This window comes from Pseudonaja textilis, chromosome Z, assembly GCF_049901715.1.
Source record: "Pseudonaja textilis isolate UNSWEBS1 chromosome Z, rPseTex1.2, whole genome shotgun sequence".
NCBI lineage: Eukaryota > Metazoa > Chordata > Lepidosauria > Squamata > Elapidae > Pseudonaja > Pseudonaja textilis.
Window position 1 is genome coordinate 121,672,385 of NC_142008.1, and position 18,065 is coordinate 121,690,449.

At 39.8% G+C, this 18,065-nt stretch overlaps 1 protein-coding gene across 1 annotated transcript; it reads left to right on the forward strand.

Moving 5' to 3' along the window:
• The first annotated feature begins 10,694 nt into the window (after positions 1-10,694).
• On the forward strand, positions 10,695-16,882 carry LOC113453072 (vomeronasal type-2 receptor 26-like). The gene is made up of 4 exons (XM_087917283.1): positions 10,695-10,974; positions 11,585-12,436; positions 14,855-14,936; positions 15,850-16,882. Exons 1-4 carry the CDS (start codon positions 10,837-10,839, stop codon positions 16,746-16,748), a joined length of 1,971 nt encoding a protein of 656 aa, XP_087773409.1. The 5' UTR covers positions 10,695-10,836; the 3' UTR covers positions 16,749-16,882.
• The last annotated feature ends 1,183 nt before the right edge of the window (positions 16,883-18,065 follow it).

Genomic DNA, 18,065 nt, shown 5'->3' on the forward strand with positions numbered 1-18,065 from the left:
GGCTTGGCTCCAAGTAAATGGATGGCTATCATTTATTAGGAAGCTAGGTTTCATCTGGGCACCTGGTTGGAGTGTGTTTGAGCTGGAGGTATCAGGGGAGTCTGTTTGTGCCCAGGTGTTTGCCTGGCTTGTGGTGTGGATATTTTTTGTTTGTTTGAGAGTGCAGGCTTCCAGATAATTGACAGTCTGGTGGAGTCATCTCTTCTATTCATGCTTTCAGGTCTTTTTTCAATCTCTATGGCTTCTCTGATAATTCTGTGGCTGGGGTTTTCTATAGTGGCTAGGGTCTTGGTGCCATTGAAGTTGATGCTACCTGAATAAAGCTGAATACCATACCTGTCAAGGACCTTGGAGTACTCATCTCTAATGATCTAAGTGCTAGAGCCAACTGTAACTATATAGCCAAAATCATTAAGAGTTGTTAACCTAATCCTGCGAAGCTTTATCTCTGGTAATATTACACTACTAACTAGAACATACAAAACATTTGCTAGACCAATACTTGAATACAGCTCATCAGTCTGGAGCCCTCATTACGTATCTGATATTAATGCAGTTGAGAAAGTCCAAAAATATTTCACAAGAGTTCTCTACTCCTCTACTCGTTGCAGAATACCTTATGCCACCAGACTTGAAATTCTAAACCTAGAAAATCTAGAACTATGCCGCCTTAAGTCCGATCTAAGTATATTACATAAAATTATATTTTGAAATGTCCTACCTGTCAATGAATACTTCAGCTTCCACCATAACAATACAAGAGTACATAATAGATACAAACTCAAGGTAAACCGCACTAAACTTGATTGCAGAAAATACGACTTCAGCAACAGAGTGGTCAATGTCTGGAATACTCTACCTGACTCTGTGGTTTCTTCCTCAAACCCCAAAAACTTTAACCTTAAACTGTCTACCATTGACCTCACCCCTTTCCTAAGAGGTCTGTAGGGTGTAGGTACACCAATCTACCTACCGTCCCTGTCCTATTGTTTCTTTTTATTTCTCTTCTATATATCCATTTCATGTATTCATAACTATGTTTATACTTATACCTGTTATCTTATAATCACCTGACAAAATTAATTAAATAAATAAATAAATAATAAAATTGCCATTTATTTCACTTTTAAATTAATAATATGGTTTGGGATCTTACCAAAGCTGAGTTTTTTCCTCTTTTCTATGGCTAGTAAACCAATCCCAACTCTGTTATATGCTTGTCATGCTGTCATTTGTCTGTTTCCCATATCAAACTTTGTAAAGTACCACCCTATTGCATCACATACACCAAGCCATAAAAGTAGAATTTAACCATATGAAAATGCAGTAGTGCAATTAGCACCCACGTTTCTGGAAAAAAATGCAATGGAATGCAAAACAATAGACAGTAGATAATAGTGTTACATAGGGTAATAGAAGGTAAGATTAGATTAGACTAGAAAAAATACAGCGGATTACAGAATTATACAGCAGAGGAGAGGAGAAGAGAGGAGAGAAGAGGTCGGCTGAGGTGGGCTGGAATAGAATAGAATAGAATAGAATAGAATAGAATAGAATAGAATAGAATAGAATAGAATAGAATAGAATAGAATAGAAGTAAGATGTATCTATATAGCAATGCCTACATTTACCTATGTATCTTCATTTAGGGATATAATGGTTTATTTTTCTCTTCTGACTCCTGCCTTCCTGCCCCAGGAGATCTTCACGTGTATTGATGATGTTCACACATGTAACTGTCTCACTATCGTTATGAAATTACCCAATGTCTCTCCTCCAAATCCTATGGGATTCCATGGAAAAAGGAAGAACACACTCCAAAGGATGCTATTTATTGTGCCCATAATATTCCACCCCATGGCTGGGAGCCCCAGAGCTCTGTGAGTTCATTTGATAGCATGTTGCACTCCCTATTTGTGTCTGAAAGACATCTCAAGAAGGCAGGACAGTCTGATCTACTTCAAAGATCTTCTGGCAGACAGAGACATTTGCACATAGAAATAAGACACTCGTGGAAGATATTCATATTCATGCTGTTAATAGTATTTCCTGAAGTGGTGTCCAAGAATCCTAGCCTTCAATGTGACCTACAGGAGCCAGTTCCTATACATTACACATATCATCAGCTTGGAGACATCAACATTGCTGGCATTATTTCTGCATTATCTACATTTTCAGATCCCTTATATTTCAGTCAACATCCTTCTCAGGCAGTTCAGGAGGGATCTGTGTGAGTACATCATCCATTTATGGTCAAATTCTGGACTGTGCTGCTAAATCACATGATGCTTGAAATGTTTTCCTCTCATGACAAAGGCTCTGCAAAGAAGTATCTTAAATGAGACTCTAGGTTTATTTTATGTGAAGTGATATTTCAGCATCCACATAAAGTTGAAAGAGAGGTCAAATTTCCAATTATAAAAAACCACATCTAAATATCTATAACTACATCTATCTAATATCTATAACTATGGCTTAATTTATGAGGATGTAACTATCACTAAGATTTGTAGGGAGGGAATATTTCCCTTGATAACTTTTTCATTTGATATTTATGGCACCAAAATTCAGCAATTTCCTTCTGAATATAAATCATTATTATTATTATTATTATTATTATTATTATTATTATTATTATTATTATTATTATTCACAAAAAACAACAGTGTAACAGCAAACAAGATAACTATGCTGAGTTTTGTATCACAAATCACTAGCCGAACACTTCCCAAGCATTTAGGACTGCTTGATCTATCAGCAGATTATGTGAGCAGATCCCAGTAAGGTGGCCTTCTGCAGCTGACCAGTGGTGATTTTGTCAGCACCAATTGTTTTTAAGTGCTTGCCTAGGTCTTTAGGCACAGCACCCAGTGTGCCGAGTACCACTAGAACCACCTGCACTGGTTTATGCCAGAATCTCTGCAGTTCGATTTTCAAGTCCTGATATCTGGGGATTTTTTCAAGCTGTTTCTCGTTGATTCTGCTGTCACCAGGTATGGCAATGTCAATGATCCACACTTTTTTCTTCTCCACAATCATGATATCTGGGGTGCTGTGTACCCCGGAGTCTCTATTTGGAAGTCACACAGTAGTTTTGTATGCTCATTTTTGACCACTTTTTCAGGCTTATGATCCCACCAGTTCTTTTTTTTTTAAACAAATTTTATTAGTTTTTACAAAACAATACACAAACAAACAAAGCATAAAATATAATAACATAAAGGATCTTTTCTGGAAAGATCAATAGAACATCTTATTTAAAAATAGAATAAATCCAAATTATCACATACAAACACAACTTAATATATATATATATATTCATTATTTGTTCAACTTCATATCTTATCCCAGCTTCTCTTTATTTCTCCCTTTCATTCTATTATTCAAATTATATTTCTTACTAAAAAATTTTTTATTGCTTTTCAAGGACAATACACAAACAAACAAAACATAAAACATAAAAACATAAAACATCTTTTCTGAAAGTTACTTGATCCCGAGTTAAAACTCTTTGTACAGACACAAATTCAAAAATCATATTCATTTTATATACCATTCCATATCTTATTACCATTTTCAATTTTCTATATAGCTTCTTCCCTCTTTTAACTTTCTTAGTTTTATTTTATTTATCTCATCTCAGTTCAAATCATAATACTTGTCATTCTTTGTCTGTTCTATTTCCAGCTATCCATTCATCTTTTCTCTTTAAACAAAACTTCTCCTGTATACTGATTGGAGTATGATGCCTTTAACTCATTCCCCTAACTTAATAATACTTAATATAACACATAACTTGTATTGGGATTCTGTTTAGTACATTCTAAAATTACACAATGTATTTTATAAGAAAGAAAAAAACAACAACAACAAAGGAATGAATTTATAGGTATATAATATAGCTAGGACCACTATCAATATCATTAAAAAATTAATCATACATATTAATACTCATTTAGATCTTAAACATTTTATTCTAAATACACATATAAAAACACAATCTTATGTACCTTACAGAATCCCTTTTTCAATTAAATTTACCCATTGTCTCTAAATAAATTTTGTTTCTTTAAATCTTGCTTCCCACCATTGAGGCTTCTCATCCCTTCCTTTCTCCCTTGCTTATTCTTCTCCTTATCCTTTTTTCCCCTTTGTCTCTCCACCTCCCCTTTCTTCTTCTGCTTTCCCCCTTTCTGTTGTTTTCTAACCTTGTATCCACCTTTCAACTCATTTTTGTCTTTTTTGGTTGTTTTTTCAAGTCTTAAAGTCCCCCTTTTCTTTTCCTCTTTCTCCTCCTCTCCAAATAGAATCACTTGTTCATCAAAGATGGCTTCTTCTTTATCCCAATCGTCCTGCTACGCAGTCAATTTTTCATAAGTACATACCGCCATTTCTAGAAATTGAAAAAGAGTGCCCAAAGTATCTTTCCCTTCTTGTTCTTTTTTGTATTTTTGATATTCAATTTTTAATACATCCTCAAACGATGCCATTATAAAGAGAAAACTTTTTTCCCAAACAACCACCCAAGTGCTTTTGATCAGGAATAATTCCCAAAGGTTCCAAAGTCACCAAACAATCCAAATAAACTATTTCTTTTAACACTTTTTTCTTTCTTCCATTTCTCTTTCTGGGGTTGCTGTTTAATCACAAAGTTCCAATTAAAATATATCTTTTTGAAGCTTTATTAATGTTCAATAGCTCTTTAAAATTCTAGGCAGTCTCCTCCTTGTTTTCAAATTCTACTCCAATTTTTTTCCTCTCCCTTCCCACTTACAGCAAAAAAGATTTTTCTTTAAATATTCAGAAATCCATATCCCTTTAGCATTAGCATTTAGCATTTAGCATACCTCCAATGCGGGTTTTCCAATTTCTCATAAAGTTCTATCGGTGTTACATTTGGAAGGAGAGTGAAAAGAAAAAAAGGTTTTCCCTTTAATTTCCATTCGCCTCTTAGCACAGTCTGGAAACGATGTTATCTTTAGTAAGTTTTAAGTTCCAGGGTACTTTCACTGTTGCTTTGTCCCGTTCAGCAAAGATCACTTTCATTTCTTCACAGCTCCTCCTGCACTTTCTTTTTCAGGCTGAGCTCTTCTATGTGGCGGCCATTGCTGACCGCCGCTCAGCTGCCTTTGGAAAAAGGGGTTTAGCCGGTTAGGGAGAGAGGTGCGATGTCTCTTGACCCTGCCAGAGCCCCCCTGTCTTCGCCACCTTCTACGGAGGTGGCTTAGCCCCGAAGCCGGATGGCTTGGGGCACTCAGGCAGTGAACACAGGCAAAAACCGCATACAGTCACGGATTCCTGCCTGCCCCAAAGCGCTGCAGACCAGAAATCCCCAATCCCACCAGTTCTTTACTACAGGCAGATGGTAATTGTGACACAAATTCCAGTGGACCATCTGAGAAACTGTGTTATGACATTGTTTGTAGTCAGTCTGAGCAATTGTCTTACAACAGCTCAGCATGTGATTGATGGTTTCATCCGCTTCTTTGCAGAGTCTGCATTTGGGGTCATCAACAGGTTTTTCTATTCTGGCTTTTAGTGCATTCATTCTGATGGCTTGTTCTTGGGCTGCAAGAATCACACCTTCTGTCTCTTTCTTCAGTGTTCTGTTGGTCAGCCATAACCAGGTCTTTTCCTTATCTACTTTTCCTTGAATCTTTTCAAGGAACTGTCCATGCAGTGTTTTGTTACACCAGCTGTCAGGCCGAGTTTGTATTGCTTTTTTCCTATATTGATTCTTGGTTTGCTGCACTTTGAGCAGCTTCATCTTGTTGACCTCCATCAAAACTGATTCAGCACTGTCTTTCACATAATCTTCCAGAGCATGCTTCTCTTCTTCGACTGTCTGCTTCACTAGCAAAAGTCCTATTAGATTTTCTGGGCTAATATAGCCTGTCAACGTCACTATGTGTGTGCAGCAATTATTATTATTATTATTATTATTATTATTATTATTATTATTATTATTATTATTATTATTATTATTATTATTATTATTATTATTATTATATTTTTAATATAAACATTCCACCTTCCATTAAACAGTGTGTCATCTGGTTACAAATATCTCTGTAACATTGTTAGTTCATAGTTCCTATCCCATAATTTCTGCCATTTATCAAGTTCTATTATATAACTAAATTTTCTTGCCCATGCTATCATTGTCTCCTTCACTTGTTCCTCTTCTAGTTTGACGCCCAATAGGTAGCTGAACAATTTCTTTAACAATCTTTCTTCTGTGCCTGTTAATATCTTATCTAATTCTGTTAATTCATTATAAAAACATACGATTTAGCATCTTTCTCATATCTAGAATGTATCTGCACTTGCCAATACCATGTCATGTCGATCCCTTGATCACTCAATTCTTGATAATCGAGCTCACTGTGGAAGCACAACACTTAGGCATGTTGCCCCAATGCTCGTCAGCCACCTACTTCCTCAATCTCATATCAGCATGACTGCTCCAGCTGGGAAAATAATAATGGAAGCAATGCTGTTCGCAGAGTATGCTGCAGCTATACAGAACTGCCAGAGAGAACTCTCAGCTGTTTAGAGGTTCCCATTTTGACAGCCATCAGCTGTTCTGCATGCAGAGAGGAATGATGATATGCAGAAACGATCAATGGCATCGGACATGTCTGCCCATCTGCAATGTTGGGGCAATAACATTTGTGATTGTGCTTTCAGGGTGTTGGGAGGTGTAGGAAGTGGGTTTGTTTAGGTTAGGCATAAGTAGGAACGGGTGGAAGCGCGGGTGGAGATGGGCAGATGTAGGTTAAAATGGTGGTGTTGACATGCAGCTATAATAAGCACTGAGAGGTAGTAGCTCTCAACACTAGCTTTACTTGGAATTGATCCAGTGTTGCCTTTTGGGACTACTACTGTGAACTTGACTGATGAAATAAACCCTTGTTACCACAATCTATAATTGTGTTATGTTCGGTCGGTGGGTCCCATAGAGAGGTGAGGCACGAGTAATGAAAAACAGCTCTTTATTTAGCAAACAGATTCTGAGACAGAAACCCTAGCCGTGGCAGCTCTTTTTATAGAGCCGGCCGTGGCTAGGCAGCCAATGACAGATTTTTGAGCTTGCCGTGCTTGATTTTACCCAATCACTGCAAGCCCCTTACAAACCAATCACGAGCGCTTATCTCGTCCAATCATGGCCCGACTCTTCCGGACCAATAGGAATGCAGGTCTTCAAGCCTGCTAGTATGGAACAGTGAGTACCATGGTTTTTCAGTACAAATCCTCAAGTATCCAGCCAGGCTTCATTCAAAATATCTTTGTTTGATTCACTGTCCATTTTAGTTTCCTTTTTTGTCCCTTCCATTTAACTTTTATGGGTTGTGATCTGTCCAGTTCCTTATTTCTATATTTGTTTCCCGTAAATTGAGTTTTAGCTCTGCTGACATCCATATCGTATCTATTCTTGACCTGTCTATGAGTCTGTTTGAATAAAATGTATCTGTCATGGCCCCGTGGCATGCTGGAACCATGACACTGAGCGTTCCGCTGTGTCTGGATATTCTACTGCAATAGTAAGCACTTGCCGGCCGACCAACATCGGGTTGGAGTTGCTGACAGTGAGAGATGATGAGCCCCGATGATATTAGATGCTAAATGATCACAAGTTGTGGGTAGCTATCGGCAGAGTGATGAATAGGCTGACAGTTAAAACAATGACCTCAGGGGGCGCATATACACCAGGAGGGCACAGGGGGCTTGGTGGAATGTAGAAAGCGTACTGTGGTGAGTGTATGGTAAAGGAGGGTGGTTAATTAACAGAAGAATGCATAGATCAAGGGTAACCAGAATTTAAATGGTAGCAGCCACCGGATGGTGGATAAACTCACTACGTTATTATCTGGTGGATAAATACAGCTCTGTCTGTGAGGTGTGCCAGACCTGACTTTACTATCATTTTTTTGGTGCTTGTTATTACTCGAACCCGGACTGATATATGGATGAATAAAGACATGTCTACATGCCATGGAGCTTTATTTCTCTTTCTTTCTGGATTTCAGCTGAACAGCTGAGAGAAAGTCAGCTCTGTATCCAATCCTTGTATGCTCCTGCCATCTCTCCTTCCCTCCGTTGGTTATTCAGTGTGGCTGCATTGAGGAGTGATGGCAGAAGGCACACATGTGGATTCGGATTTGCCATTTGCATCCGAGGTGGATGAGGAAGAGACATCTCCATAGGACGGCGGGGGTACATGAGTCTAGATATGGACTTGTGAGCAGAGAACCGCCATCTACTGGTGATACTGGTGATATTCTCAAGGACAAGGATGTACAAAGAGTTACTAGACCTAAACTAAACAGAGACATGGAGGGGGAGACACAGAAAACTGTTCAGCCCAAGATGAAGGATGAAAGGAGGAGTGAGTGGGAGCTTCAGGAGGAGTGTGGGAGATGAGGTGTTCATGGAAAAACCCGTGCCTTTGCACCTCTTAATGCTGGAGTATTTGAGAAGGGGAGGGAAAGGAGGATAGTTGAAGAAGATGCCTGGAGTACTTCCACCTCCAGTTTGGGAGCTAGTATTATAGCACTATTGCACATGAACTATGGAGATCTAAACATACAGGATCCCAGCCCAAAGATTAGATGGGAGGGGTCAGGAGCTCAGACTGATGATACTTCCTATTTCAGTTCTATCCCTAGAGAAGGAAGAGAACCTAATAGTGAAAGAACTGGAAGTGACTTTACACCTGGGTTCGACGCATTATTAGCTGATGTAGTTGGGCCATCAGAACCCAGGACAGGAGGTACCAAGCATATGACTTCAAGCTTTGTTCAAGGGGATTCACCATCTCACCGTGTACAGCAGGAGGGTTCCTGGGGTCATCAGGGAATGTCTGGCCAGTGGCCACAGTTCATGGTGTGGGGACCACCACCATTGCAAACTACATTTGATGGTAACCCAGATCATATCGCACTGTTTCTAAGCCAAGTGGTCAATCATCTAGAATTATATGCCTCTTGCTACCCATCACAATGGTCCATAGTGGTAGCTATCATGGGAGTTTTAACTGGGGATGCAGTAGACTAGGTCATGGAACTACACAATGAATGGGCCAGAGAATTGGTAGATGTAAGTCTTTTTTTGGACTCACTCCACAATCATTTTGAGGACAGGTCTGTGTCCACCAAACCAAGGGAGCTCTCCTAGTGTTGAAGCAAAATGGGAGGCCACCAACTGAGTATGTATGGGAATTCCGACATTTAGCTGGGAAATTAAGGTCCTTGCCTGAGTGTCTGTTGGTCCGGGAATTCTGTGCTGGGTTGGATCGTAGTTTAAGACAGGCATGCTTATATAGAGGGGTCCCTCAACGATTGACAGAATGGTACAGAATTGTGGTTGAATTGGATGTCGGACTGAAGGAATTCGGAACCAAGCCCAAACCAATCCAAGAAGTACCTAAAGCTGATATTGGAGTTATGGGAGGTCAGAGCAGGCAAGGAGATGGACCCCTGGATGGTAGGGGATGACCGGCTATTAGGTGTTTCAGATGTAACCTAATAGGTCATAGGGCGTTGGAATGCCCTGAGCTTGCCAATGAGTGCATGAAACAAATGGCAAAGGCACCGGTCGGAGCAGTGACAAAATTCAGCTTTAGGAAACAGGGAATTGGTGCTGAAAAATCACAAGGACTGACTTTGAAAACGAAGGAAGAAGTATCACCCTCAAGTCAACATCAATTGGAGGAACGGAGTCAACCCAGGGTTGTTTCAGGATTATATGATAGTGGTGAGGAAAGCCATGACGATACTATGGTGAGTGCTCCAGTACGTCCTTTCGTGATACCAGTCATAGTGGAAGGTGTGACCATGGGACAGATTGGTAGATATGGGGCATTGATAGACATTGGTTGTACCAGGTGTCTCATTAGCCAATGAGTGGTGGATGAATTAACGTTATGGGTGGAAACATTGCCTACACCAATGAATTTTGAGCAGGTGGATGGGTCCCTGCTTGGTGGATCCCCAGCTATGGTGATGACTACTCCTGTTAAACTAGAAATCGGAACTCATTAGGAATATCTACGATTTATTGTTGTCCCACATATGCATGAGGCACTGATATTAGGACTCGTATGATTGGATAAGTGGGAACCCACTATATGGTGGGAAGGTGGTTGCCGTCATTTATGGCTTGTAGTAGGACCAGAACCCCCTCAGTCCGGTCCAGGGGAATCCATACCAAATACACGGAAAGAGTTAGCAACCACCATAATAGAACATCCAAATCTCCCTTATCTGATTGAGTATCAGGATTTATCAAAGGTATTTAGTGAAGAGGAGTGAGAGATCTTACCCCCGCACCGCAAAATGAGCTGCACTATAGAATTAATCCCAGGAGTGAAGCTACCTAACCCCATATGTATGCTATGACTCCCAAGGAATGCAGGAGATGAGGAATTATTTGGATAAAAACCTATCTCGGGGCTTTATACAACAAACCAGAAGTGGTATTCAACAAATTCTGACTAGTCATGTTGAACCAGTAGTTGAAATATTGAGTAGTTTGGAGAACTGGCAAATAGCACCTCTGACTGGAGATTTTACAGTATCCTTCCCATGCCATGTTCACCAAGACACACCACAGAACCAGTAGTTAAAAAATTGAATCCCACCAATATATGAAGCAGACATTTCTTAATGTATTTTTTTTCTTTACAGAATATTTTTTCAGAATTACCAGCATGTCCTGGCCTTAGCGTTTACTCTAAAAGAGATCAATGAAAATGACCAGATCCTTCCTAATATCACACTGGGGTTTCATATTTTTGACAGTCATTTCAGTCCCAGGTGGACTTACTTTGCTTCAATGCTGCTGCCTTTCACTCATGGAAAATTCATCCCCAACTACAAGTGTGGGATCCCAAAACTTTTGGCTGCAGTGATTGGGGGACCTGATATCTCTCTTCACATGGCAGCTGTATTGTCCATCTACAAAGTTCCTCAGGTAAGAGGTGCAAGAAGATATACATTCTTAAATTGCCATACTTCCCTAGAAGTCTGAGTGCTTCTTTCTCTAAAAAAAGGAGACAACTTTCAGAATCCAGGATATTATTTTTTGATTGATAGGATTACCCTAGTAATAATTCTGAACAGACAGTGGGGTTACAAGGCATAGAAAAACATCCCCCAATGCCCGACTCTGAATTAAGAGTTGGAAGTCTTCTAGCCCAACGCCTGCTCAAACAGATAACCCTATACCATTTCATATCAATGGTTGTCCAATCTCTTCTTAAATACCTTCAGTGATGGGGTAGCCACAACATCTGAAGGCAAGCCATTCAACTCATTCATTGTTCTAACCTGGTTCTCTCCTTGATTAATTTCCATCCCTTGATTCTTGTCCCACTTTCAGGTGCTTTGGAGAATAGATTGACCCCTGTTTTTATCCTTTTTCTCAACCTCAGGGGATATCTTGGTTGCATCTTGGTTGCTTTCTAAATAAATGCAGTTGCATAATGTTTCAGTATATAAACTCAAGGGCACCCAAAGCCTCAAATGAATGTACCCAGTGTCAGAAGTTCACTTTCCATTTGCATATGTTTGTCTTCCTTTAGTTGACCTATGGCTCTGCTCCAGCCATGGAAAAAGAGACTCAAGCGGTTTTCTTCCAGCAAATGTTTCCAGATGAATCCCATGAACATAAGGGCCTCATGCTGTTATTGAAGTACTTAAGATGGATTTGGGTTGGAATTCTTGTAGCAAAGAATAAGAAAGCAGAGAAATTTGTCCAGGAAGTGGTCCCTACCTTTTCTGAGAATGGCATCTGCACTGAGTTCATAGCACAGATACCAAATGCAGATTTCTATAGTGATTTTACTGATGTAATGGATGAATTTCTACATATATACCATGTTCTCATGAAGAGCAGGGCCAATGTGATAATTCTATATGGTAAAATTCAAACTATATCAGTTCTGAGAAGTTTCCTCCGGTTTTCAGAAGTGGAGGATATACCAAAGAAGCCAAAGATCTGGCTTATAAATGCGCAGACAGAGTACACCTCAATCTCCCTTCATAAATCATGGGATATCCATTTCCTACATGGGGCTTTATCCTTTGCAGTTCATATAAAAGAGATCCAAGACTTCCAGGAATTTCTTCACAATCTAACTCCAAACAATGACCATCGTGATCATTTTCGGAAAGATTTCTGGGAACAGGCATTTGACTGTTTCTTCTCCAACTCAAGAACTGAGACATCTGAGGAAACTTGTACTGGACAGGAGAAGCTTGGGACCCTTCCTACATCTGTGTTTGAAACACGCATCAGTGGACAGAGTTACAATATTTACAACGCAGTCTATGCTGTGGCACATGCTTGGCAATCTCTGTATTTATCCAAATCCAGGGATGCAACAATAGTGAAAAAAGGAAGGAAGCAGTTTCACAACCAAGTGTGGTGGCAGGTAAGTCCTATAAGCAGACTAGTGCAGAGACAACCATATCTGAATGTCTGTGGAGATTCTCAGTCATCCAGGTCATGGTTGTCTGAAAGATGTTTTTTCAAGAGGCAACTGGACTTTTTTGCTTTTCTTTGAAGACCTCCAAGTGTCCTCAATGACTCTCAAAGAGTGTGAATGATCAGATGTCTGCAAGGAATATAAATCCTTCCATTCCCCACCATTCACTTAGAACTGAAGAAGCTCTTGGATGAGAACTGAAACTTCTTTAAGGAAATCAATAAAGACCAGTTGCCTCTTCGAAAAGCACCTCTGGGAAAGAGGCATAATTCAAGCAGTTCACACCGGTTCATGCAAACCAGTAGCAATGATTTGGCATAGATTGCCTAACCAGTGGCTATCCCTGGCTAGCCATGCCCACCGACCCGGTCGCCTGGTCTCCCAGTCTCCTGGTCACTCACTTGCCCCAGTCGCTCTCCTAGCTTTCCCTACCATGTGGTGGCTGAAGTGCAGCTTGGGCAGTTGTCCTGCCGCTGCTGTACATGTGCACTGTGTGTGCAGCTTCTACACATACAGTGCATATATGCAGTGGCCCCGGAACATCCTCCTGCCTGCCCACCCCCCTCCTGGAGCATGCTTTTTTCTTCTCCCTGTGGATGCGCCTCTTCCAGCAGGTGGTCACATGTCCAGCTGCCCCTTTTTAAATGCAAGAATCCTCCCCCAACCGGACGGCTGCTCTCCTCCTTCTCTGCCTGTTTGTTCTGTATGGTCAAGGAGGAGAAGAGCAGTCAGCCAGTTTTGGGAGGCTTCTTGCATTGCAAATAGGGTGGCTGGAGACCAAAAAATAGCCACCACCAGCTGTCTCTTTCACAGTGCAAGATGCCTGCCCCAACTGGCCAACTGCTCTCCTTCTCCTCAGCTACACAGAACAAACAGTCAGAGAAGAAGAAAAGCAGCTGGCCAGTTGCTCTGAAAAAGGGGCGGCTGGGGGTGACTCTTTTTCAGTGTCCAGGCACCTCTTTCGAAGTGCTGCACCACTCCACTCAGACTTGCTTGCGCAAGGCCCTCTGGTGCAGTGGGCTCAATAGGGTGGATCTGCATGGCCAGCACTAAGAACACAGCTGTAGTGGTGCATTGGACAAGCAGAGCAAAGCCACTGCAAGAAGCCTATAGCCGCCGCATACTTTTTTGTGTGAGAGGAAGGTAAGGTTTCAGGCAGTCAGGAAAGCTGCCTAGCCCAGAGCTACCCGGCAGGGGGAGGGGGGAGCAGGTAGCACATGCCTTGCTTGAATTTCCCAGCTTCAAACGTGGGAGGGGAGGATCTGGAAGTCTTGCCTGCTGGCTTTTGGGGGCAACACGGAACCAGAGACTGCCCGGGAGGAACTCTTATAATGAGCAATGCTGCTGAATGCTTGGAAGCTTGTGTGTGTGTGTTTCTTTGTTTGTTTCTTTGTTTGTTTCTTTCCTTGTTTCAGGTGGGTCTCCTCTCCTAGCTTTAGAAGGAGAGAGGGAAGGAGGAAGGGAAGGGATAGAAAGAGAGGGAAAGGGAAGGAAAGAGAGAGAGGGAAACAGGGAAAGAGAGAGGGGGAAAGAGAGAGAGAAAGAGAGGGGGGAGAAAGAAAGAGAGAGAGAAGAAAGAAGAAAGAAAAGAAAGAGAAAGGGAAAAAAGAGAGAGAGAAAGGAAGACAAGGGAAAGAAAAAGAAAGAGGGGATGGAAGGAAGTGAGAGAAAGAAAGAGGGAGGGAGGAGAAAGTGAATGAGATATATGGCTGAATGGATGGATAGATAGATACATGGAAGGAGAGATGGAGGGCAAGAGAAAAAAAGGAGAGGAATGAAGGACACAAATCCATTATAGATAATATATTCAAATGTATGAGACAATAATAGGATAAAACATAATGTAACTGGAAAATGTATTTGCTTGTGTGTATGAAGAAAGTATACATAGATAAACATAAACCTTTTCAATTACATTTATCTTGTTATCTTCTTTCTGGTCTGCAATATTTCAAATCAAACCTTAGCATGGCTATAGAAAGTATAAGGCTGTTTACAAATAAGAATAGCATTAAACTTTTATAGCACTATACATCTACCATTTCTTATGCATTTATTAGAAGTCATCCAGTTTATGGGGCTTTAGTAATTAAATGAATTGCGAATTAATTTTTTCTGGTTTTCTTTTATTTTGCTATTCTACATTACTTTTTTTCAGTAACCTGATATTTTACCTCTGCCTCTCTATTGGAAAGATTGTTATGTTATATTTATTTGATACCGGCTTACAACTAAAATATTAAAAAAGTTTTAACATTTTCTTTGTTTAAAGAAACATCTATGTGTATATTTTGAACATATGAATGTAATCTCCTCTCTCTCCTTTTCTCTCTTTGTCTCTCTCTGGCTGTCCCTGTATTTCAGGTTCATTCTTTTCTGAGAAGTGTCAGATTCAACAACAGTGTTGGGGAGAAGGTCTCCTTTGATGAAAATGGACAATTCATTGGTGGATATGATATTATCAACTGGATCTCATTCCCAAACAAATCCTTTGTTAGGATCAAAGTTGGGATGATAGATCCTACAGCTCCAGCAAATATGTTCTTCAATATTTCTGTACATTCCATCATTTGGCCAGTAGGTTTTAATCAGGTTAGATGTCTGAATGTAGCCTGCCCTGCCTTCATTTATGTAGCATAAAAATATCTTTACTGATTAAAGTCTTACAGCGTCATATCTGAACTAGCCTAAATACCAATGTTCTACGGAAAGAAAAAATTGTCTTAGGAAGGATTATTTTGCAATAGTTGATATAAAATATTGTACTCTTTACTTTGGGCCTTTATTATTATGTACAATAGTTTCATGTCTTTGAAGTAAAAGCTACAATCCAGTACACTAAATTTCATCAGTCTAGTGACTTCAAAATTAAGAAGTTGAGGAAAACATCTTTAACCAGCACAAAAATTATCATTGGAAACTGGGGTTGATAGACTTAGAAAGTCATTGATAGCAATAATGCTAAATATTGAATGAATTATTATTTCAGACCAATTAGATCTCAAAATGATGTAATCACATTACTTCTCATTATCAATCCATTTTTTTATGCACTTGATTCCACACTAACAATATCTTTCAAAGAACATGGCTTTTACTCTGTATCTTGAAACCTCCTTCATTCACTGATAGACGTTGCCTTTATCTCTGTGTAATGATCCCTGTGAGACAGGATACAGCAAGGAAAAGTTAGAAGGGGAATCATTTTGCTGCTATGCCTGCCGTCTGTGTCCAGAGGGGAAAATATCAAAAAAGAAGGGTATGAAATTTCCAAAAACACTATAATGGGGCTAAGCCATGAGGGTACAACACTTTCTATAATCCACTCCATCAATTCCAATTGATGTCTTCTTTTTCAGATGTAGATGACTGCTCTCCATGTCTGGAAGATCAGTATCCAAACCCTGACAAAAATATGTGCATTCCAAAGCGGATCACTTTTTTGTCCTATGAAGAACCCTTGGGGATCAGTCTGATTGTTCTTTCCCTTTGCTTTTCTTTGATGACAACTTTGGTCATCACAATCTTCATGAAACACAAAGATACTCCCATTGTCAAAGCCAACAACCGGAATCTCACCTACATTCTCCTAGTTTCCCTCTTCCTCTCTTTTCTTTGTGTCTTTCTATTTCTCGGGAGACCCAATACAATTGTGTGTCTCCTTCGACAGCCAGCTTTTGGGCTCATCTTTTCAGTGGCAGTTTCTTCTGTCTTGGCTAAAACCTTTGTTGTGGTTCTAGCATTCATGGCCACCAAACCTGGTTCCAGATTGAGAAAATGGGTGGGGGGAAGAATGGTCGGTTTCATTCTTCTAGCCTGCTCCCTTGTCCAAATGTGTGTTTGTGCTGTGTGGCTGATAACATCCCCACCATACCCAGATTTTGATGCACACTCAATACCTGAAGAACTCATCCTGGAGTGCAATGAGGACTCGGTCATGTTCTACTGTGTTTTGGGCTTTATGGGTTTTCTTGCTCTGGTTAGCTTCTCTGCTGCTTTTCTAGCTAGGAAGTTACCTGACAGTTTCAATGAAGCCAAATTCATCACCTTCAGCATGTTGGTCTTCTGCAGTGTTTGGCTGTGCTTTATCCCAACCTATCTAAGCAGAAGGGGAAAATATACATTGGCTGTGGAGATTTTCTCCATGATCTCCTCCAGTGCTGGATTATTGGTGTGCATCTTTCTTCCCAAGTGTTTTATTATTGTGATGAGACCTGAACTGAATGATAAACATCAGCTCATGAAGAGAAAGTTTTAACAAATCTTTCCCTTTGCCTGATATCCTTTGGAGATCTTCCCCAGTAGCACATTTTAGCCAGAGAACAATGTTCAGTAAGATTGGCCTTCTAGATTGCCCTTTGTCTGTGATTTAAGATAGGTCAGAACTTTCTTGCCCTTCTTGAAGGCAATTATAAATGGGGGGCAGTGGTGGGATTCAGATAATTTAACAGCCAGTTCTCTGCCCTAATGACCAGTTGTGTAGGTGTGGCTGGGTGGGTATGTGACTGGGTGGGCTTGGCCAACTCGATGTCACTCAAGTCAAGGGGAGCTTCTCCTCACTTGGTCTCTTGTAACTTTGGGGATGCTGCAATGGTTGTAAATGTGAAAAACAGCCATAGGTCACTTTTTTCAGTGCCATTGTAACTTTGAATGTTGTAAGTCAAGAATTACCTATACAAAAATACAAAAATAAAATATTGGAATGTGCTGAAATGAGTAGATTGACATTTGAAATTAGAGAACAAGAGGATAAACAATTTTATAAAATTTGGGATCTTTTCTATCAATGGTTAGACAATAAAATACAGTAATGAAATATGTAGACTTTTAGAAAATAATAAATATATAAAGATGTACTTCTTTCTTATTATATCTACAAAATGATTTTAGGATAGATTTGGGATGATAATATGAAGTGTTATAAAATAAACTAAGTAAATTATGATTATCTTGTAAAACATGAATTAATAAAAGTATAGTCAAATGATTGATTAATAATGATACTAAGGTATTTAATTTTTGATTGACAATATGAGATTATATGCAATGTAATTGTAATTGCAGACTATGAAATGGAAGCACAAAACAATTTGTAAACCAACTGGCACACTTTATGTACACCTCTGGAAGATAGCTTGATGTTTTTATGTTTTGTTTGTTCATGTTTGTTTTTAAAAACCAATAAAAATTTTTAAAATAATACAAAAAGCTTCTTTGCCTGTAGAGAGCTGCCCTAAATGCCAATCATTAGATTAAAAATACTTGCAAGCTGGAGTGACAAAACAGGAAGGGGGCCAGAGCACCTTGAGGAATTAAAATATTGCAAAAATAACTATCAGCAGCTGATTCTTCCTCAAAAGTAAAATCCTTTTTAGTAGAGAGGTCATTTAAGCTTTCCAGAAAGAGCACACTCAGGAGAAGCAATCTTTAGATCCATTTGCATGACTTAAAGAGACCAGCTGATCTCACTCACCTCACAAGATGTCCAAAGGAAATCATCCAGGTTTAAGGAAAGATCACAGGCTCCCCAGAAAGGTAATAAAAAATCAGTGCCAAGCTTGCATCTGGCCTCTTG

Excerpts from the sequence above, each read along its gene's own strand:
- LOC113453072 (XM_087917283.1), top strand. The coding sequence starts at position 10,837 with ATGCTGCTGCCTTTCACTCATGGAAAATTCATCCCCAACTACAAGTGT. Across the intron at positions 10,975-11,584 it reads CCATCTACAAAGTTCCTCAG|TTGACCTATGGCTCTGCTCC; the intron begins GTAAGAGGTGCA and ends GTCTTCCTTTAG. Across the intron at positions 14,937-15,849 it reads TGAAAATGGACAATTCATTG|ATGTAGATGACTGCTCTCCA; the intron begins GTGGATATGATA and ends CTTCTTTTTCAG.